The sequence below is a fragment of the Tasmannia lanceolata genome, unplaced genomic scaffold (genome assembly GCF_043159265.1).
Source record: "Tasmannia lanceolata isolate RefF3 unplaced genomic scaffold, GAP_Taslan_0.1 ptg000003l, whole genome shotgun sequence".
Taxonomy (NCBI): Eukaryota; Viridiplantae; Streptophyta; class Magnoliopsida; order Canellales; family Winteraceae; genus Tasmannia; species Tasmannia lanceolata.
In genome coordinates this window covers 6,521,847-6,546,139 of record NW_027518680.1, presented here as the reverse complement: position 1 = coordinate 6,546,139, position 24,293 = coordinate 6,521,847, and the positions used below count along the sequence as shown (strand labels likewise).

The 24,293-nt window shown below is 39.3% G+C and overlaps 2 protein-coding genes across 2 annotated transcripts; both read right to left on the bottom strand.

Moving 5' to 3' along the window:
• Positions 1-12,126: 12,126 nt before the first annotated feature.
• LOC143849534 (zinc finger A20 and AN1 domain-containing stress-associated protein 5-like) lies at positions 12,127-12,984 on the bottom strand. Its single transcript, XM_077358593.1, has one exon. It carries the CDS (start codon positions 12,844-12,846, stop codon positions 12,379-12,381), a length of 468 nt encoding a protein of 155 aa, XP_077214708.1. The 5' UTR covers positions 12,847-12,984; the 3' UTR covers positions 12,127-12,378.
• Positions 12,985-17,565: 4,581 nt separating this feature from the next.
• LOC143849526 (Leucine-rich repeat receptor-like protein kinase family protein) lies at positions 17,566-23,593 on the bottom strand. The gene is made up of 2 exons (XM_077358586.1): positions 21,174-23,593; positions 17,566-18,116 (listed from the first exon to the last, which is right to left on the bottom strand). Exons 1-2 carry the CDS (start codon positions 23,446-23,448, stop codon positions 17,767-17,769), a joined length of 2,625 nt encoding a protein of 874 aa, XP_077214701.1. The 5' UTR covers positions 23,449-23,593; the 3' UTR covers positions 17,566-17,766.
• Between the last annotated feature and the right edge of the window lie 700 nt (positions 23,594-24,293).

Here is a 24,293-nt window from a genome sequence, read left to right as displayed (position 1 = left end):
TATCTCCCTCCTGTTACTTTAGCACTTTACCCTATGTAATCTGCTTTTAATCTTGAAGTGACATGTATGGAGTATAGACAACATGATTGGGGTGTCATGACTAATTTGAAGGGTGGTAATATCAGCTCCCAAGATATGTAGTTTTCAATGTAATTTTAAAGGTACTAAATGGCTAGTTTTACAGTATTTTATCCTCACTAGGTGGTTCGGTTGATTGTGTGATTGGTGAAATTCCTTTTTGACTTTTACGTTATTAGCTGGCACTAGTAATTTGTAAAGCATTAAGATAAAAAATAGGGTGGAATTTGACTTTGATTAATTAAGGATTAATTATTGGATTATATAAATAGAATTGATCAGTACTTTGGTAAGATCTATTTTCCCCCTTTTTATAATACTAGGAATTTTATAGGATCATCCTAACCAGGTGGAGGGCTCTCCACAAATGGCAGGGTTAGGATGATCTATAAGGCTGATTTTTGGTACACACCCTATCCATGAAAGAGCCTTTCAAATGAATGCTTTGGATCCTCCAAAAAATGTCCCCCTCTCCTGGTTTGTGAGCAATGCACAGATAAACTTATCGGTGCAGCTGCACACAAACCAAATCAAGGAGAGATCGTGGAGCAAAGGAGAAAATTCATGTGTTGAGAATCATAGTTTGTAGCTTACAATTGTTGCACGCGGATTATGCACGTTGGGTTTGCTATCCAAAGGGATAGAATTTCTTGGATAAGCTGTTTAACTATCCAGTTTGGATAATTTTATCTTATCCCTTGTCTACTTATTTTGTTTTGGTAATATTTTATCCAAGACGTGAAGAGAGGATAGCATGTCTATTTAAGGATAGAATTAACCCTGGTTTGCTATCCTAATGCTTTAATAAAAAAACATTAGGTCTGAATTTAAATTGCTTAATTTGCTAACGAATCCATTTCTCTTCTTTGCAAAGGAAAGCAACTTACCCAAAATACTCTACATGGAGGACAAGAGAGCATATAGCATATCTATCTTGGCTTTCTTTTCTTGGGTGTAGTTCAAAATAGATGCTAAACAAAACGAATAGAAACTTCTTATTTGGTAAAGAGATAATCTATAAGTCGATCTCAACCATCAATGTGGTGGGCCCACCTTTGGATTGCTTGTGGTGCTTACCTGATAATAACGCATCTCAATTCTCAACTTGCATTTTTCTTAGGCAAACTGGGGTCCATAGCTGATGTGGGGGCATTTTCACTACTCCTTTTCCAACATTTCCATCCCCTTTTCTTTGTCTTTTTCAAGAAATGGTTGCATTTTCATACCTTGTTATTTATCTTTTCCTAAATTGGCTTCATTTCCGAATAAGACAAAAAAGGGATGAGAATATCATCTCTCTTATAATTTTCAATTTTAGAAATCTGAATCACCATCCTATTCTGAAATTCGTTTTCCTCGTAAACAGAATAAAGAAAATTCTAATAAAAATTGAAAATATTGAAATAGGATGGTTTTTGGCCAATATTAATATTAATAGGATGTAAAACTTACCATGGCTTTATGAACTTAAGATAGACAAAATTCAAGAGGATTACAAAATATTGAAATAGGAGAATTTATATGATGGGTTGCCGTGAAAACACGTGAAGTGTTAAAAAAGTAGGTACGACCCACTCCATATGATGATCCAAACAGTTCATCTGTTTGGGCACAATGTAAATAGGTTGTGCCCCAAAAATCATTTCCATAGGATGATCCTAACCCTCTGATCTGATCTGAACTGATCTGAATATGGAGTGCCCCAAAAATCATTTATGGAATCTTCTACAGATCGGAGGGTTAGGATCATCCGATGGAAATTCTCGTGTTTTCATGGCCACCCATCATATAAATTCTCCAACTGTGCTTTACTCACGTGATTTCTGACCAATGAGGGCACCCTTTGTCACTTTTTTGCAAGGGCGACCGTGAGTCTAGCATTCCTCGTACAAATATTCATATTAAGATTTTTGAGAACAATGGGATTAACTTTAGGTGAGCTTTTCACATCTAGTCTTCCTAGTGTTTGGTATCTTCCTTCCCAAACTTTGCTCTTAAGACACTCATGACACGCGAATTAAGGGAGTTACTTTTCACTGCTCGGGCCCCTTGTTTTTACCATTAGCACCCTCCTTTTCCCTACTTCGATATGTCCCCATCTTAATTTGCTTTTGACAATTTGACTGTTTCCCCGCTTTTATTTGATTGGGCAAAGAACGAATTTTACACGAAATTTGAAGTGGAAAGTGGGCGTAAAAGTTGTTTTATGCTCATTTTACATAGAAAGAAACATAGGCATGGAAAATAAAATTTCCAAGGTTTGTTAACCATCTTTTAGGTAAAAGTTATTTCAGCTAAAATCCCTGAACTTTGTTGCTGGAAAAGTAAAAAGGCATTTACAAACCTTAGAAAAAAATAAAAAATCTAACATCCATTTCAAGATAAAGATATGGCGAAGAAGAGTACATATAGAAAGATCATAGGCTATGCCAATAACACGTGCAGTCAGTCCTCTGATGCATTGCCCCTAAAACAACTCGAGAAATTCATATTATATGTAGAGGAGGCTGAAAGCTTCAAGAAAAGATGAAGTATGGCTTCATCTAAGTAACTTTGGGCCAAAACGTGCTCTCTTTTTCTTACTATATAGGTTATACTTTTATTACTTTTGTCTTGAACACATGCTTTTCATTATTATTCCTAAATCCATCTACACAACTTAGGTATAGCAAAGTGAGTCTCATGTGCCTTCCCTTCTTCTAACATGATTATATGGTCACAAATCTACCTCTAGACTTCATTTTAACTCCACAATTCTTTCCCATCAGCATGAATTTGGGATCTCAATTTGGACTCAGCAGGAATATTTCTTCCTTCCACTATTTAAGGCAGGAAATGATATGATTATGGTTAGTTTATAGGGATATCATCAGAAATTGCAGGTCTGTCTAATTAAAAATTAAATAGGGTTCGTTCAGGTTATCTTTTTTCCTATGGCTCTGTTCACTTCTTTTCCCTGGTGCTGTTTTTCCTGGAAAACAACATTTTTTTCCCTGACAAGACCTTGACAAGACAGAATTTCTGTGTTCATTTCTTTTCCAGGGGAAAATATTATCAGATGTGGAATTTCTTATTTAAAAGCTGAAAATGACGTGGAAATTGACTTTTCCCCTCTTACTCGAGATTTGGTTTCCGATTAAATATATCGGAAAGAAACTTTCCAAGAAAAATGAAACCTTTTCTTTGACAGTTTCCCTGGATTCCCTTTCCTTCTGCCACGTCACTTGGAAAGGAAAGGATCCTATCCTTTCCTTTCTGGGGAAAAGAAGTGAACAGAGCCTATGTAAAAATAGTGAGAACTTTTAGAATTTAGAATTATTTTCCCTTTCCAAATATGGCCTTAAAATAGTTGTGTATTGAACACTTATTTAAGAGAAAAAATTGTCCTAATTCTTTTTTGCGTGGAGTCACATCGTGAGATAGGGTGAGAAATGCAGATCTTTTGATATATTCTCATGCTTAGTTATTAAATCATGATTTTCTTTGCTAATCCAAGTTGTTCTTAAGCTTAATTACATTAAATTGGTAGGTATGATATGGTTACCTCATTACATCTTTTGATGTGATTGAATAGTCTAAACGCTCTCCTTGGCATCATTACCGAACTTTTACCATCTTATTTTACCTTCACCTACATCAATGGGAGTTGTTAGATGATGTCCATATTTTTTGGGAAGTGATATATTTGCTCTTTTTTCTTCCCAGGGTCAGCCCCCTCTAGTGTATTTATGACTACGCTTTTATACTACAAGATGGTGGCCCAAGGAACAAAAAGATGCGAATATATCATTTCCCATAGCTTCTAAAGCTGGTCAGCCTCCCTGAGAGCTTTTAAAGGTGAAACATTAGAAGTTAAAAGAAGGCAAGTAAGAAGGTCAAAAACTTTTGATCCCATAGTTGGATCGAGGGTTATGTTATGCCATTGGATTCATCTCGATGCCCTCTACAATGATTAATCTGTTGTACCAGGTTGAGTGGCGGATCATTACAAATAATATGTTTGTTTTGGATTTTGTGAACCGATTATGATCCAAAGCTGATTATTGGACTCAAATTTGCTTACTACTTTTCTATTGATTACAATTTTTTTGCCCTATACTCCTTGTGGATTCAATGATTTTATCTAAAGAAGAGGTTTTTTTTTTTTTTTTCTTGATCTTCCTTCAAGATTTTTGCTACACTTGCCATTTCCCCAAATTCTCTCATATTTGACTCTAAGCTTCCCATATTCGGTCTTTAAACGGACCGTTGAAATATAAACAAGCAACGATCTGCGTTTATCTAGAAAGACTTGACAAATCAAAGGCTTGAAATCGTCGATGAGATGAGTGATAATTTTGGTACATGGTCCATCCATAACAATCCCTAGCAGATATAAGGTTTGGATCACTGAACAAGTGGGACTCACTTGTACTTCTGCCCGCTCACATGTTTCCAAGGCCCGTTTCTTTTGACGTAAAATGGGCGTAAAAGCAAATTTTATGCCCATTTTTTAGTGTAAAAGTGGGCGAAAAATTGTCTTTACGTCAAGAGAATTGAGCCCAAGGGAAAATATGCACATACATCATATAGCAAATTACACCCATCAATGCTGTCTTTCTTTTTGTCTGTTTTTGTAAGATGAGATCAAATCCATGACCCATTGTTGCAGCCCTTACATCCTAGCAACGAGGAATGGGGCTCGACCCCATTAGCAAATCTCTATACGGACCTCCCCAATCAAGGGCAACTTTATCCTCTAATAAGGCTCAAGCTAGTGCTTGTCATATTCTAAAAATGAAATTCCATGTCGGCGAATGGAATCTCCTAACAGGAATATAATGGAGCTGTAGAATAACTACAAGTGTGCTTAAGGAATAAATTAAAGCTAGAAATAAAAAAAAGAGCTTGTTATTAAAGTAGAAAGCTCTTGTGCATAAACCTCGATACCACGGAGTGGATGCTATGTCAATAGACAGCTCTTTGTGGGGAAGAAGATAACATATTTGACATTGCTTGGTATAAATGTTATATTATCAAATGAGAGAGAGAGAGAGAGAGAGAGAGAGAGAGAGAGAGTCCCATAAGTCTCTTCTATGTGCATGACCATAGGTGCCATGACTTGGAAGCCATTTCAATGGTTCTTTAGTTCTTAGTGGGAGACAAGCTAACATCCTTGACATTGTTAAACGTCAATCTTATATTATTAGCTGGTGTGTGTGTGTGTGTGTGTGTGTGTGTGTGTGTGTGTGTGTGTGTGTGTGTGTGTGTGTGTGTGTGTGTGTGTGAGAGAGAGAGAGAGAGAGAGAGAGAGAGAGAGAGAGAGAGAGAGTCTCCATCAATCTTTCCCCCCCTAACTCCATAATGTGTTCTTTGGGAGGAAAAAAAGGGTCCTTCCTAAAAGTTCATTTCCCCCACTTTAGGTAGCAACATATCTAAGATACTATTTCCTTTCCATAGCTTTTTTGAGTGTGTATCGGACAAGACAAGCCCAAAAAGCAATTTGTAAACACCAACTTCTAAGTTTCATAAAATGTGGTCTGGTCGGGCATCATTAGGTCTTAGAAACTGCTAAAACCCACCTCTCCAAAGTAAGAAAAGCTGCTCGTTTATATTCCTCTTCCTATGTGAAAGTTGAACAACATGTACTTTAAAGCAAAAGGGCAGCTATTTTCTGAGGATGCATTGGTCGGCCATGATTCTATTGATGAAAAGTATGGTTTCTTTTTGTATTTGAAAATGTCGTTTGATCATTTAAAGGGGAACATCAGTAAGAAAATACAAGCATGAAATTTAAAACTTCTATTTCTTTATTATTATTTATTCTTTATTTTTTGAATTTGATGGTGATAAAGTTTGAGATGTTGCCTTTAATTATTCCAAAACAAAAAGACTTTCTACTCATTCATCACTCACAATTATTTATCATTTATAGCTTAATCTGTTTTATTTGAACACCTTTCTACTGGGAACCTAGTGCGTAACACGCACCCTTTACACCTACACATTCATAATCCACATCTTCTTGCAGGAGATTGTGTTTATGCTTGTGTACAGAGGACAGTGGCTTTTAGGCTCGTTCCTAAAAGACACTCATTGGGCCCTGCCTGTCTCATGCTTATGTCATCTGATCAGTTGGTCCTACTGGGGACCACAAGTCCAGTCAAATACATCTAAGAACACCTTAATCGGACATTCATAGCCCCTTGATCAGTAGGGTTCCACCAACATAAAGCTTTTTTAACAGTTGATTTTTCATAGTTGGGACCAAGACCATGTTGGGTCGCCTCGTGATGTTCTCCAAGATCAACGGTTGATCTTGATTGCACATACATACATATCCTCCATCTGGGACTCTAAAATTGATCATCACCATTGATTCCAACGGTTCTGATTGCTTCGCCTTCATCGTCTACAAAATAGTCGCGAGAGTATTAAAATCAATATAAATTATATCTCAATGAGTCAATCATGTCATCACGACAATCTTTAGTCTCTGGCATATGAATGTGTTAGGAATGGTCGCAGTGTCTGTACAAACATTATAGCATTATAGTCTTACATGCATTATTTGGATATAATCTTCTGGTCTGTACAAACAATCTTTAGGGCATCTTCAAATACCCCCTAAAAATTATTTGCATATGATCTGATGTGCATCATACGCTTATTTGCGTATCATCTTATATGTGAGAATAATGGCTATAAAAGTTTTATGCAGCTGCTATCTTTACTGCCATATATTTTCATAATGGCACTACTCATTTTGTTTTATACTTTTGAAATTAGCTTTTAATATTGGGAGTGATAAATCGACTCCCCTATATCTTAAATCGACGCCCTATGTGTCTATCTCTCTCATCTTTCTGTCTCAACAATGACTTCTAGTCCAAGAACACAGGAGAAAATGAGGAGAAACACAGATATGTGGAATGATGTGAGGAAAGAATAGACATCACAGAGGAGGAAGAGGATAATCTTTGCACGAGGATACTCATGGCTCTTGTTTGATGAATAAAGGGCGGCCCAGTGCACGAGGCTCCTGCCATTGCGAGGTCTGTGGAGGGCTAGATGTACGCAGTCTTACTCCTGCTTTGCAGAGAGGCTGACTAGAAATATTTGATGAATAGAAATATTTTATATATTCCTATGACCGAAGAGGGACATTGTTGAGGCACATCTTTTCTATGTTTCGTTGGAGATCATAGGGCCAAGATCATCATTGATTCACTTAGTGAGAACGGTCTCGCGAGAGGTGGCAAAGAAACTCAACTTGAAGATAGAATCACACCCGTCAACCGTACTGATTAGTATGGTTAATCATTTCTGATGAGGTAAAAGTTTCTCAGCTTTATAGGAAATATGTATAAGGACGGTGATGGTGTGATGTGATGCCAATGGATGGGTGCCAAATATTACTTGGGAGGTAGGATGGTAAAAAGAATATCTACACATTTCATTTCATATAGACATTAATAAGAAGTTCGCATTAATGGAACTGTAGGTGATCCAAGTGCCAAGTAGGGGTGTACACGGATCGAATTCGAATCGGATATGGCTATATCCAAATTTTTTATTACAGTATAGACTATCCGAATTCGGATTCAGATTCGAATTTGACGGATATTTAATATCTATTACCGAATTTGTATCCACCGGATATTATTCGAATTCGGATATTATCCATATCCGTTTATCCAGTAAATTCAAACATTTTATTCCAGCACTTTATTTTTCTTCTCCTTCTTACCCCTCGAATGAATTTTCCAAACCCTAAAACCAGACATCTACTTTCTCTTCACAAAATTAACCCTCAAACTAAAATATATGAGATCCTCTTCTTCCTTTTAAAACAAAGGCAGAGAGAGAGGCGATGGGGATGGATCATGGTGTTGGTAGCGGTTTTTGGGGGGTTTTTTTTTTTTTTTTTGTATATGATGGAATGGATTTGGGCTATTTTGAACAGGGGAAGTGAGAGTGCTGATTGTGGAAGAAGAAGAGAAATGGGGATGGAGATAGGGATTGGGTTAAAGATGGAGGTGACTGGCGGTGGATTTTGGTGGGTTGGAGGCACCAAGGAATGCCGAAGATGGTGTCTCAGCCTTCTCCTTTCTCTTCTCTCTTGCTTCTCTTTGTAAACCTTAGAAGTCCCCTCTTTTAATTGCATTTTGGGTTTTTATATAACCATAAGTTGGGAAATTGATCTGAGCCATCCATTTACCATCAATGACCTAGATGGCCTTTTTGCTTTAGAATTCTCTAGAAACTATGACATCTTTTTTCAATCACCACCACCCATTTGTCTCTTTTATCCTACAGCCCACATTTGTTGCTTCATAAAGACGCCATGTCAAACTCCAAGAATGCCCTTAAAATGAGAGATTACTTCATTTCCTACCCAAAACACTTTTTGTTTTTTTTTTCTAAAAAGAAAATTCACTTTTCTTTTAGAAACAAAAGATAGTGTGTCATTACTAAAAATAAATATTAATGATATTATTAATAATAAATAAAAAGAATATACTTCTCGGATTCGGATCTTAAACGGATCGGATATACCATTTACCAGATTCGCATCCGCTTAGAGCCGGATATCTCATAAACGGATTCGGATAATATCCGCTTGAAACGGATCCGGAAAATATTCGCTTTAAAACGGATTCGAATGCGGACGGTAATCGAATTTTCGAATATCCATTTACACCCCTAGTGCCAAGGAAAAAGGCACCTTATTTCTTTCAAAGTACAAGCTCAAGAATGAGACTATGTATGGAAGACAAGCCACCAGATTTGCACGTCAGCGGCATTTTTAACACTAAGCTCCCACCTACAGAAAGTTTGAGAGTAAGAACACTAGGGCAAGTTCTTTTCAATTGGGGTATGACTGATGCAGTTTGTCCACCCAAAAGCCAGGGAAATAATGAGACAGAGTATATGGAAGAGAAGTGGCATTTTCAACAACAAGCATATCTCGACTCCTATGGAAAGTTTGAGAGTGAGAATACTAGGGCAACCTCTTTTTAACTGGGGCATGACTTGATTTGAAGGAGTTGAAGATCTGAGGAAAGACTTGAAGTGTGCAACCATAAGAGGAGAAAGTATCGAAGCAAGTGTAAGGAAAGAGAAATGTCTACCTCCCAGGAAATTAGGAGTCACATCTTTGTTTCAATAAAGTCGTGTTTTGTTTACAAGTTGTATTTGGTTGAGTGATAGGGCCAACTTTCTTTTATGAGGAAAGTGTTCTTGAGCTCGAGCTCAGATAAGCTTATTTGAGCTCGAGCTTAAAATCACATGTGACCCTACATTTTTTAGGGGATCCAATGCATTAATTTGGAAGGCCATTCCATGGATGAGGTGTGTACCAAAAAACAAATCAATAGGATCATCCTAACCCAATCAAAGGTGGAGGAAAATGGACAGACACTGTGTGTCCATGTTTCTGCCCATTTTTCCCTCCACAAATGGCAAGCTTAAGATGATCCTATAGGGCTTATTTTTGGTACACACCCTATCCATGGAAGGGCCTTCCAAATGAATGCTTTGGATCCCCCAAAAAATGTGGGGCTAAATGTGTTTTTGAGCTCAAGCTCAGACAAGCTTTTCTGAGCTCCTGCTCAGGAACACTTTCCTCTTCTCTTTTATTTGTTTTTACTAATTTTAACTATAAGTTGAGTCTATAGGGCATGCGCCACGTCTTTTATTTCCTGAAGTTTCATCAGGGAGAGAGTTTCAGTCCATAAATTTACTTTTTCCTATACAAAGGTTAGTGGTTGTGTTTATTTTCTACAATAATTCATCTTTACATATTTTATCTCAAGATCAAAACTAGATTATGAAGATCCATCTTTTGAGATACATATATACACAGACATATTGAATTCATAAATTAACAGTTGTATATCAGTTTTAATTACTAAAAAAATTATAATTGATTATTGATTATTGATTTGTAGGGTTATTGGAATTATTTTTGAGTTGTGTATTAGTCTTGAATTTTGAAAATTTTTCAACTATAAAATCAGTTTATTATTCACGAAAAATTTTGTAGCATATTTTCCCCCTAAATCTTGAGGGTTTGGGTTTAATCTTTGGCATCAATTGGTTTTAGAGAATGTGATTGACCAGAAAAAGGAAGTCACAACGCTCTCTAGGCCTTTTGAACAAAGGTGATTCTGTTCATGCTTCAGACGACTTGGCCAATTCTATGTACTTCTATCTATTGTACTTCTCGGGTGCTGCAATCACACAACAGAAACACTCCATGACATGAGCCTGCTATTGTTAGACAAGAAGGCAAAACTCACACAAGAACACAAGGTTTGAGGTGGTTTGGCTATCTTGCCTACATCAAAGGGCTAAAGTATTATTGCTTACACTTGCTTGGAGTCACTCACCCCAAAGCCTGACGAGCCTTCTCCCAAAGCCCCAAGATCCTTTTAAAACACTAGAGAATTCACTCCAGACCCCATGCCCTCTTCATGGGTCATTTGGCTACATAATGGCCTATTTACAACTGGCCACAACACACACCATGCACATGCTCTGTGCAGTTACACTCTCTAAGTGGGATATCTGCTTTACATATGACCATACAATTGCACCATGTGCTACACAACACAAGCCTACATGCCCCTCAGCCTATTCCTTGCATGCCATATGCATAACTGGTCTAACTGTCGTTGAAGAGTGCCTCACTTCCTGGCCAGCAACGTGCTTGTAGTTGCTAGCACAGGCCTTGTCATGCCCCGACCCCACCGTGTAAATATTGCCCAGTTTTAGGCTTCGACCACCTTGGTTTTTTTTTTTTTTCCAACAGCACTAACCCTGCCCGACCGACCTCGTAGGGGTGTTGAAAACACGTCTATACATAAAGGAGGAGGGTTTACATGTATAGCCCAGGAACTCTCTCCTTTCCCTATGTGGGATCATAAAATCCACCCCCGCTTAGGGTAGCGTCCTCACTGGCATATCGTACTGCGGGAGGTACGGCTTTGATACTATTTTGTTACGCCTCGACCCTATTGTGTAAATATAATCCGGTTTTAGGCCTCAACCCACGCCGGTTTTTTTTTTCCAGCAGCACTAACCATGCCCAACCCACGTCGCACAGATGCTGAAAATGCGTCTACACAGGAAGAAGGAGGGTTTTACATATATAGCTTAGGAACTTTATCTCCCTTTCCGATGTGGGATCTTACAGGCCTAGTGTGTCATGTCCATTGGCCTATCGTGTGCCAACGGGCCCTTGCACCTGCGATTTGCTGGCCCGCGTGTTTGTGTTGTTTGGCCCAATGCTTCCCACCAATGCCTAGCTTGTGTTGGCCCGTTGTCTCACACGCCTTGCCAATGCGTCCATGCATTTGGCCTATTGTTAGCTCGCCAATGCCTGCATGTTGTTCCTTAATTGCAAGCCAGCCCTCCTGGCCATGACCAGCACATGGCCTTGATCCGTGCTCCTCCACCGTTGCTGGTGTGCTGCCATGCACACTTGTGCTACGTTCTCAAGGCCTTTGCCATGCCCTTCCACACATGGACTATACCTTTCCATGGCCTCATTGTCATGGTCTTTCTCCCACCTTGTTTGCTCCTTGGCCTATCTCCCTAGGCCCACTTGGGTATTGGTAAGGTTGCAGGGTGGCAACACAAGCCAATGTCCTTGGAGTTGGGAGGGCTAGGAGTCATCCTATGGAAATGAATTTTGGGGCACAACCTATTCACGTTGTGGTCGATCACATGGACGGTTTGGATCATCCTCTAGTGTGGTCCGTACAGTGGAATAAACTTTTTGAAAAAACAAGGTACTATAATGGCTCACACGATATAAGAACTCCTGTATTATTACAATCATTTACATACTTTAACAAAGAGGATTAGATCCGACACGATCCAGTTTGGATTTCGGCACCAACAAACAGGAACCGGTATAAACTGAACCCTGTTCGTTTGGGATTGTTGCAGACGATTGTGAGTCCAATAATCACAATCGTCTGCCACAATCACTAAACGAACAGGGCCTGATGGCAATACCAAAGAAAAAAGGGAAAAGAAAAATCCAGTAACAGCAGCAGCAAAAAAAAAAAAAAGGCATTTTATAAAATAAGAGAGAGAGGAGAGACAATTTCATTCGCATATATCTCACATAATTCCAATAAAAATCCAAACTTTCTCTCTCTCTCTCTCTCTTCCTTTCTAACACAGGATTTAATCTTCTTCTGCCCTATTTTTGACCGTCCATGATCCCAAACCCTAGCGCTCACGAGATCCAAGAATCCCGTTTTCCCTACACGAGAAAAAGGCTCCTTTTTTTCATCTCCTCCTCCTTCAAACCCTAACGATCTTCGCCGCTCTCACCACCGGATTTTCCCTAGCTATCGCCTCCCTACCGGCAGCTTTATAGTCGAAACTGCACACGTGTCGGTCAGAATACCGATGCTCCGCACAGAACAGATCGCCACATCGGCATCGAAATCCGGTCAGCCCTACCTTTTTCCGGCAACCAGAACACCGGTTCACGGCCAGAACCTTAACTCTTCCCTCGTGCTCCGGCGGCTCGCACGGTAGATCCTTGACGCCCTCCGCGGGATCGAGTCTCACCGGCGACCGGATCGTTGTAGATCTCGCCTTCTCATGGCCGGAGCACGACGGAATAGTTAGGGTTCCGGCAGCTTTGAAGCATTTCTGGCACATATTTTTTGTGGCAGGGTTACCTGAAAATCCGCAGTTGTTTACGCAGAGGGTTAGGGTTTCGGGGACCTTGAATTCAGTTTCTTCTTTCTCTCGTTGGGCCATCGATTCTTAAAATTTGCCCTTACCTTTTCTCAGCGAGTTAGGGTTAGGGTTAGGGTTAGGGTTTGGTGTAGATGGGAAAGTTCATATGGTGATGGGGTTTTTTTAAGGCATGGAAAATGGTCGGTAATGGTGATGGAAAATGGGCCACTTTCGGAACGCGTGTTAGACGTTTTTCCTATCTTAATCACGAAAATGACCTTTTTAGTGGTGCAAGTTTACTAAAATACCCCAAGTTGCGTATGATTTTTTGCGTGTTGTACGTTTGTAATTGAGTTAAAATAGGGGTGATTAAGTAATTTCGTTTGATTCTAAGTGGCCCACTCGTTTTGTGAAGGATAAATGTGCTGTCCTAAATTCAGCCGCCCAATCTGACCGCCCTGCCTTTTTGCTTCAGGGGGGATTGAGCCTACGTGTCGCTGCAGGAATGCGTTCTCTGTACGTCTCCCAGCTGGCCAATGAGAAAGAGAGAGAGACTTTGGCTTCGTTCGGTGCTCTGGCCCACACTTCAAATATCGGTCATCACCATGTATTAATGTACTATACTTCTTGCCGTAGTCACCGTACACGTGGCACTTGATTGGGAATATTAATCTGATGGGCCAGATTGAGTAGGTCCGCGTCCCATGCACAATCACTTTAAATTTACTCCAGCTTACCTTGTAGAACAGTTGTGTGTAAATACCCAGCTAAACCCCTAAGCCATTGTGCAACCAAACAAACCCTGTAAAGTTTAATGAGTTTTTTTTTAGGGATGCACAAGCATGGTTTTAAATTTTGGCTTCGTTACTGGTTTCGGACCCACAGAAATTTTGAAATTGCGGCCGAAATCCGACGAAATGTTAAAAATAATATTTTATTTGTTACAAAATTTCAGCTGAAATTCAGTAATTTCAGTTAAAATTTCGGAAAAAACAAATTTTTTTGGGTATGTGCCATTTCGGTTTCGGTCTCGACAGAAACCTGAAACTTCGGATGTCGGTCGAAATTTAAAACCATGCAGACAAGCAGGACACAATTTTGGAACAAATTGCAATCATCCATGTGTAACCTCTTCGAAGATTAACTACTCAGGTTAGGAATTAGGCCCAACTACAAATCACGGCGTGGCTGGATTTTGTTTATTTATTGTTTGCAAAATTCACAAAAAACTTTTTAAATAAAAGAAAGAAAACTGGAGAAAAATCCTTTCTTTACTGTTATTTTTTTAAAAGGCGCTTCATTTTTTTTATCTACTATAAAAAAGGGTGTGTTGTGATTTATGTTTTATTTGATTCTATAAGTTGCCCACAGACTACGATGCGAATACATATAATTAAGATAAGGCCGAGAAGGCATTTCATGGCTAGCTGTTGCATGTGAGATCAGCTACGTCACATGAATTAAATTAATTCGACAAAATCTTTTGAAAAGTGAGCCTATGTGGCTGCTCTCACATGCAACAGCCAGCCGCAAAATACCTTTCTGCCTCCTACCACCGTTCGTTTATTCATGATGTAACGAGGCCTTTTTAATCTTGTGCCTTTCTTTAATGAACAAAAAATTTAATAAAGATTAGGGAAAATTACATATAGACCCCCCCTGTGGTTTGGCCATATTCCGCTTTAATCCCTGTGGTTTGAAAGTCATCAAACACACCCCCTCAACTTTCCGTGGGTTTTTTTTTTAACGTAACATAGTCGACGGAGAGGGGGAAATGACTATTATATACCCTTGCGTTATGAACCGAAAAGAACTTGATTTCGACTATTTTTTCCTAATCTCATTCCTCTCCAACGAAGCTAGGGTTTTCCTGTGAAACTAGAGTTTACGATTCTCGACGGTATGGATTTTCGAAGCTAGGTTCATCTTCAACCTCGGTCCATCTTAAACAGCCGTTTGTCTTCTTCAACCTTGGGCGTCTTCAACCTTCGGCTATATTTAGTTTCATCTCAAATCTTCATTAAAATCAGCCCCTGTTATCTTCTTCCTCATTACAATCATCATCAGTCCCTAACAAAACCCATCTTTACGCCCATACATTAATACCTTAATTTCATCCATCATCACCATTGCTAATTTCAGATTTGTGAGGAGGAGATCTCTTATTTTTTTAGGGGGTTTCTAACATTGTAAAGTGGCGAAGAGGGAGATCATAGCGTTGCAGAGAGGGGGATGATTTTGGAGTTGGAGCAAAAGGGGAAATAAATGGTTCAGCAAAAGAGAACGTTCATCTTCTCCGGCGGAAATCCCGCCGGAATCCGGTGATCTTACTCAAGATTCATTAATTTCGATGAGAATACCATGAAATCAGGCAACAAGAAACATCTCTGCTCCGCATTTTCATTATCATGGTCTGAGAAGAGAAGGCCCCACCGATATTTTTTAAATTGAATTGTACCGTCCACAACATAGGATGATCCAAGCCGTCCATGGTGTGGATCATCCTATGGGGTGGTTCGTACAGTAACATTAAGGCCCAATTTAGGCCCCACCCATATTTTTGAAAATGAAGTGTACCGTCCAGACCATAGGATGATCCGAGCCGTCCATTTGATGGGCCATAACGTAAATGGGTTGTGCCCCCAAAATCATTTGCATAGGGATGATCACAACCCTCCAATCTATAATGGTTTCCATAACAAGAAATTTCTCTTTATATCTGTGGGCTAGGATCATCATATGGAAATGGTTTTTTAGTGACACAACCTATTTAATATGTGGCCTATCAAATGGACGGCTTGGATCATCTTATGGTCTGAACGGTACACTGTCATAGTGGGTTGGATTGGGCACCAAGGAGGAGAATTCTGGGGGCCCATAAACGGTTTCTGTTGGAGAGAGAGAGAGAGAGAGAGAGAGAGAGAGAGAGAGAGAGAGAGATGGGCGAGGGTATTTCCGCCCATCAACTCTTTCTGTTGAGAGAGAGAGAGAGAGAGAGAGAGATGGGCGAGGATATTTCCACCCATCAACTGTTTCTGTTGAGAGAGAGAGAGAGAGAGGTGGGTGAGGGTATTTCCGTCATAAATGTTGGGTGAGGGTATTTCTGTCATAAAAACATTAACCATGGTGACTTGGTTTAACTAACGGACTGTTAACGGAGGGGGTCTATTTAAAAATGTCAGGAAGTTGAGGGGGACAAATCACAGGGTTTAAAGCGGAAAATGGCCAAACCACAGGGGATCTATATGTAATTTTCCCTAAAGATAAAGTATTAATTAATGAGAAATTATATGATGTCCAACCGTCAAAATAAAGGGCGTTTAGAGACAAACCCTCTCTCCCTTTATTTTAATCCAAGGAAAGCACTGTTTTTTTCTTTTCCTTGGTTCAAAAACCAAGGCAGCAGGTTTTGTCTCCTTCCGCCCTTTACATTTTGACAGTCGGGCATCATATAATTTCTCTTAATTAATAGAGGAATGCTAAATGCACTATGATGACGTGGATCCATTGGGGGCTCCCTTTCATCCCATTTTTCAACGGCACGCCCGAGTTTAGCATCCCTCTAATTAATATTTGAGATGAATTAACAAGAGCCATTAAAAAAAATGAGATGAATTAACAAGACATTAGTATCTTGATAAGTTCACTGGGGCAACTCATGTTTGATTATCGATGAGATGTCATACGTATAAACTCCTTTTTGAAAGCAGATTCATCCTCCAGATCAAAGCAGAAGCAATCGATCTATGGCATGTTGAAAACCATAAACGACGCCTTATGCATCACCCTTGATCTAGAGTCAAGATCATCCACGGTGGTGGGATGCAGTATTTTTAAAAAAAAGCCTTCCAGACAGAAAACTAGTCATTCTAATTACACCATAATTATACGTGTGGTTCGTACTTCGTACCTGCTTTCTTCGAGGGGAGTGATAAATCGACTCCCCATGTGTCTATCTCTCTCCTCTTTCCCTCTAGGTTAGAGAGAGAAAGAGGAGAGAGATAGACACATGCGGAGTCGATTTATCCATTTGGGGAGTCGATTTATCACTGCCCCTAAATTTTTAGTGTTCTTTGGATCTACTTTCCATTTCAATCTGAACGGTCCATCAGAGTGTCCTAGTATGTCCTACTTTATTTAAGTAAGATTGGATTGAACCTCCACCACTTGGTTGAGGAACAAATTACCAATTGAGCTAGAGGAACAAACCACATTATCTTGTAGTTACATTTGAACACAGTTACAATTTTAAAAACAGGTTAGAATGTTCAATCCCTTATTAGTATGCCTACCCAATTTACTCATATCTATATAGGAACAGTGTTTTTCAAAAAGTACTGTACGGCCCACTCCATAGGATGATCCAAACTGTCCATTTGATGGGCCACAATGTAAATAGGCTGTACCCAAAAATTCATCTCCTTGTGATGATCCTAACCCTCCGATCTATATAGGAACCACATATTAATTATGGAAACCTCTTTAGATCAGAGGCTTGGGATCTTCCTATGGAAATGATGTTTTGGGCATAACCTATTTATGTTGTGGCCCATGAATCAAATGGATGGTTTGGATCATACCTATTTAAGATGTGGCCCATCAAATGGATAGTTTAGATCCGATCCAAAATAGAATTGTTGACACCCCTATGCTTAAATCCTGTCCATTAACGTTCGGATCTGTTGGATCCATTGGAGTGTCCGGGTCCATTAACAACCCCTACTTCATGTAGGCCAAAATGTGCAGGTTGCCTAGCCAACATTGCAGGGTGCGAAAGGAGTAGCAGGCAATGAAACACCATTTGCTAGAACTCGGAATCATTGGAATATCATTCAATCAAACCAGAAGCAAAGTAAGTATTTGCTCCTTCAGAACAAAAGGCCTTTTCAAACAATAACATCTAGAGAAGATAGGCCATGTTTGAAGAACTCTTTGTACTCTTGTATTTACAAAAAAAACAAAGGAGATAAGATATCCTTATGTCCTGTTCAGATCAAAATACTAGTTGGATATCGAAAATCCGGTAAGGGGACACGGCTTAGATTCAAGGGATTGGAGCAACCTGATGACTTCAAACATTGTGGGCCGTTTCTCAGGCATGACAGAAGTACAGCGAAGAGCGATTTCAAGAGCCCCCAACATCTCTTGTTGGGATGAGTTGGAGATCTTTGGATCCAAAACTTGGTAAGCTCCATTGATCATGTTTATTTTTCTTCGAACCCACTTCACAACGTCCACGTAGTCTACAGATTCCGGCTCCTCCACTTTCCGGCCAGTTATAAGTTCAAGTAACACGACACCGAAGCTGTAAACATCCATTTGCTCAGTTGCCTTTTTACTGCATCCATGTTCTGTGATGGGATGACAAATCATTAGAAAATCAAGATTATCTGATTTTGAATCACCAATCATGCTAATCTAGATAATAAGTCCTTGTAACAAGAATACATATATTTCACATATTTATAGAAGAAAACAAACACAAAATAGTACATACAACCAAGTGTTTTCTTCATACATTTATCTCTTTTTTTTTTCATGCTAAACAATGGACAATCATACCAGCTATTTACATTCAAAATATGCATGCAGATACACAGGTAGATAGACTGGCACCAACAAAGATTTTCAGGCAGGTTGTAGGTTCTCCATAGCGGAATTTACTTAAAATTTCCAAGGTTATATATACACTTAAAACTCAGCATTCAAGTTTTATACTGTTCTGTAACTAAAAACAAAGCAATGCAGCATACAATTGCTGTATCACAGGTTATATTTGCCGAATCAAATACGTATTATTTTTATGGTGGAGCGTGAGGAACGAGTTCAGAGGTTATTCTACCCTAGGTCCATTTCGCAACTGGGAAAATCACTCTTAGAGATAGTGCTTGCAATGAAAGGAAGAAAGGTAATGGGGTTCCTCTGCCTCCCAGCCTTCAAGTTCAATTATAATAATGTCTCGCTGGCGAGCAATGGAGCGGTGGCAGGGAATCACGAGCTCACCATTGTTCTATCTTTCTTTGTGCCTATCAAAAGGGATTCCAACGAGACGGAGGTTAAGGCTCTCTTGACAGGCCTTCAAGTCTATTGAAAAGATTTGCATTCCCCTCTTCTTGTTAAGGGCTGGGCGACTCCGATGTTATCTCTTGGGAAAAGGGATACTTCTCCGGGCTGTGGAGATTTTCCAGATGATAGATAATATTAGAGAGATCAGTGTCACATTTACTTTCATTTTTGCTATAATTTAGTTAACATTTTGAATTTTCAGCAGACATGCATGTCAACACGTACCGACACTTGTAAAAGTACTAGTAGAACTGTCAGGCTTAATGTGGGCCTATGGAGATGTTATTGTACCTTTTGAAGTGGACTACTATTTATTATTGAATATTGTGTTCACCTCCTCTTTTACCATTAAATCTTATTTTATTATTAATTCTTCTTTAACTAATATGTGTTGTTATCTTCCCTCCCCTGAACTTAGAACACTAAACAAACACTCGTCTATCAGTATATTCATTATATCGAATTGCACTCTATTTCTCTATGCATGTGGGAGATTGATGATATATAGATTAGATTGATGGTTGCACTGTCATTTGATTATTTCATGTTTCATTGAGAATTACAGTTGCTTAATCCTAAGATATATTAGTTTTTTAAATGAATACTATAGTTAATTTGTTGCAAATTATGATTAGTAATCTGTAACTATATATCTAATTATGCATACAGGCATGTCCTTGTATCTAGTTATTTAGGGGTTGCTATGTCAGACACCTCGCATCCGTGTCGACACTCAACAGACAAATCCGGGTCCAGATCATCATAGCCTTTTTGCGCATACCCGCACCGCTAACAATATAGAAGACCTCCTTGCTAAGAGGGATTTTCATAAACAGTTAGGGGCCCGTTTGGATATGCGGATTTTAGAATCCGGGATTTCTTCAAAATTGTAGCTAAGAGACAAGAGAAGAAGCGGACCAGCCGTCGTTTTTTACTCGTTTTTTACTTCTTGCCCTTCTTTCCATCAGCAAGAGAGTAGCAGATCCTCCCATATTTTCAGGTTTTAGAAATCTTAGGATGCAGGAGAGATTTTTAAAACCTGAATTTCTCACTTAAAATCCAAGAAACAATGCGAAGACAGCATGCAGCAGTTTGATCATGAACCCTCTTTTACACTGTTTTCAAACTAAAAACCTGGATTCTAAAATCCGCGTATCCAAACGGCCCCTTAGTTTTGGGAGCAATCTCAGCCAAAGGTGTAATCTTTCGCTTCCACACACACACACACACACACACACACACACAATGAAACAAAACAAAAAGCCTACCTATATATTACATAGGTATTGAATCGATTAATGAGCATAACATCATCACTAGTAAGCAAACAGAACAAGTAAAAGAGAATGAGTATTTACAGAAATTATAGCAGTACTGGCGGTGTACACATCAGCATTAAATGGCACATGAGAATTACTGGTAGAATACATCAGCAGTACATGGCACATGCAATTAACGATTTACAGCAGTACTAGCCACAATTTGAGTTAATGGCTACTGTAATATCATGCTCAACGCATGAGAATTAATGGTTGAATTCAATTCAAACTGGTTCTTACAGTTCAATATGATCACTAAATTAACAGTAATTGACTAAAGACTACTTGAGCATATATGAAAACTTTTGTGTTCTAATCAAGATTTTGGAGAAATGGTTTGTATCCTTTTTTCGTTATGAGAATCGATCAAAGTTTAGAGAAAAGAATGTCTCAGCAAGAAATTATTCCAAATAAAAGTAATCCCCGCAGCAGTGAATGTATGTCAGGTCTTCTTTTCACTCGAATGTCTTCAGACTTCTAGGCTTGGACAACAAAGGTTCCAAATAAATCAGCTGAACTGCTTTGGTGAAATGGAGAGCTGATTACACTAAGCCAAAACCCAATGGCAGAGATATAGAGCTTCATATGATAAAATGCTCATGAAAACATCAGCTGGTGTAATCGACACCAATTGCAAATTAGCTCATACAATTCCATTGAAGAAGTTTCAAATCTTTGGGAATTTCTACGGCCTTTGAATGATCAATTTCCCAATTATTTGATATAGCACTAGAACATGGAACCCTACATTGATTCCAAATTAGTTATAAAGCTTCGAAACTCTGAATAAATTTGTGAGGTCATAGAAATATGATACTCATTTTAGAACAAATGCGAACTCATTTGAGAACAAATGCTATGGCAAAGAAATTAAGTATAGTTCAATTGAAATAAATGAATTCATTTTCATAGAATTACAGAATATTTAGATGCCAATAAACTAATTCCTACAAAATGATGTGGCAGTAAAGAGGGAAAACAGGGAAATATGAGTTAGAGAGGGGTTTTACAAGAACTCCATACCTGGTGCCATGTAATAGTAGGGATTCAATTCAGATGCCATGGAAGATTGATACAGAGATTCACCAACAATACGATCGAGCCCGAAATCTGTGATCTTAGGCTCAAAATCCATGTCCAGAAGAATATTATTGGATTTGATGTTCCTGTGAAGTAGACGTGGAACGTAGTCTTTGTGAAGATAAGCAAGACCTCGAGCAATTCCCATCGCAATCTGCAACCTAATACTCCACTCTAATGAAAAATCTGATCCATAAAGCATGTCTCCTAAGCTCCCATTATGGACATACTCATAAATCAGAAAGATAGATTCATCTGAGAAACAAAAGCCCAACAATTTCGCCATGTTCTTATGCCTAACCTTAGCCAATATTTTCATCTCTGTCTTCAAAGCTTTCGAAGACAAACTGCCAACATTCACTAACTTCTTCACAGCAATGAATTCACCACTCGGTAGATGAATTATATAAACATTTCCAAATGCCCCTCTACCAACAATGTTCCTCTCATCCATCCCCATAAACAAGTCTTGCTGCGTAACTCTAAGGGGATAAAAAGACACTGACTTCCAATTACCTGAAAAAGACTTGTTGTGCGAAGATCGACACATTACAAAGAGTCCCGCAGCAACGATCATGAATCCAACAACAAAAGCAATCGATACGAGTGCACATATCAATCCAGTGGGCCTAACAGAGCGCTTTTTCGGCACCTCATTGGTACACAGATTGGGTAAGCCAGGGCCACAGAGGTCTGGATTTCCTTGCAGGAATGAGGCCGGCAGGCCAGAGATCAGTGAAAAAGGAACACTACCTGAGAGCCTATTAAAGGAGACATTGAACAAAGCAAGTTTCAAGTTCTGAAGCCCAAGTGGAATCTCACCACTGAGATTATTATTCGAAAGATCGATATATGTTAGTACTGGTAATTCAGATAGAGAAACAGGTATATTTCCAGTAAAACTGTTATCTGCCAACGACAAGGAGACTAGTTTTCTGCATTTCTTAATCTCTGGAATCCTACCAGACAAGGAATTGTGAGAAAGATTTATGATACTCATGACAGGTGAGTCACAAAAATTGTTAGGAAGATCCCCATAAAAACCATTAAGAGATGCAGAAAACCTATACATGCTGCTTATTAACCCAAGACCTTGAGGAATTCTACCTGTAAAGCTGTTGTTATCTATCTGAATTTGCTCCAATTGAGCAGCCATGGAAATTGAACTCGGTATTTCACCTGAAAATCTATTGTTCTCAGCTCTGATGAGTTTTAGCTTTGGCAGTGTCCATAAACCATATGGGAAATCCCCAGAAAACCCATTGTTCTGAACTTGAATTCTTTCAAGATTTAAGCACTTCTCAAGTGAGTCAGGCATCAGACCAGTGAAGAAATTAGTATGGAGACTAAGGTTTATAAGGCCTTTTCCAAGGCAAATATCAGTTGGAAAGGACCCAGAGAGCTTGTTTTGTGAGATATCCAAAGATATAAGCTTTCCCAAACCTAACCCAAGTCCCAAAGGAATAGTCCCAGTCAAGTTGTTTTGAGAAAGATCTAAAACCTCCAATCCAAGTAAACCCACAAAAGAACTAGGAATCCCACCATAAAAATTAGACCTTTGTAATAAAATCTGCTGAACTGTCTCGAGCTTTCCAAGCTCTTGAGGAATCTCACTCATTAGAAAAGGGTTTTCAGACAAATCAAGTAAAAGAAGCTCTGACAAATTTCCAAAAACAGATGAAGGCAATTTACCTGAAAACCAGTTGTTTGCCAAGTTGAGTACTTGGAGACTCTTTAGAGAGGCTAAGGTGTGAGGAATTTGACCTTGGAGATGGTTTTTGCTTAAATCAAGTACTTTTAAGGAACTGAAGTGAGAAACTTGGTCTGGGATGGTTCCCCATAAGAGATTGTTACTGAGGTTTAAGGTTTGTAAGGAAGTGCATTGAGAGAGTCGGAGAGGAATGAGTTGGTTGAAGAAATTGTTTGCAAGGTTAAGATTTGAGAGGTTGGGGAGTTGGCAGATTGATGGAGAGATTTCACCAGAGAGATTGAGGTTTTGGAGATTGAGAGTTTGGACTGAAGGGGGGGATTTGGTGCATGTGATGCCAGTCCAGTTGCAGAAATGGGTTTGAGAGGTGTTTGACCAAATGGAGAGAGAGTTTAAGGGGTCTGAAATGGAGGTTTTGAATGTGAGGAGAAGGTCAGTTTCTGAAGCAGTGGTGAAAATGATAAGTGAGAGGAAGAAAGAGATGAGTGGGGTTGGAAAGATGGTAGCCATGGAAGGTGTTGGTTTTCTTCTTCTTTTGATTTTTGGGGAAGATTTTGGTGAGTGGTCTGATGAAGCTGGATGGGAATGGTGGAATGAAGGTTATGGGTTGAGTTTGGGTTTTTATGGAGAGAAGTTGTTTTTTACAAATTTTTTTGGGCAGTGATATTCTCCTCCCCCCCCCCCCCCCCCTATGGATATTTTCCCCTCTTTAACAGATATCGTTAGGGTTAACAGAGGCGGGGAGGACCCACCGTTAACTCCAAAAGGCTAAAAAGTCAACGATTTCTGTTAAAGAGGGAGGGGGGGAATATCACTGCCCTTTTTTTCTTCTTTTTCTTTTTCTTACAAACAAAATGCCGTTTTGATTTTTTTTGCAGTCCAAAACTCTGTAATATAGAGAGGGTAATGAAATTTTGAGAAAATTTACCTCCTTTTACAGAATTTCCACCCCTTTTGTTTCTCCTTAAAATGACTTTATTTGGAGGATAAGTCAAACAAAAAAGGTAAAATACTAGGAAGGGGGAGTTTTTATATGTGCAACTCGGGTCGAGTGGGGTCGGCTGCGGCGAACCCGACCCGACCTGAGGAACCCTTTTTCCAACCCAAACACAACCCGACTTGATTTCCAACCCGGCAGGGTTTGACCCGACCCAACCAGAATTTTTAGCCTTATAGAAAAAAAATTCATAAAAAATGTCGGGTTAAACTCGGGTGGGGTTGCCCAAACCCTCAATTAGAACCCGGCCCGAACTCAACCCGGGTTGGGAAAACTCAAACCGAACCCGACCCCAACCCGACCCGAACCGACCTTTTTCGGGTTGAACCCGACTTGAGTTGCACCCCTATTTTATATG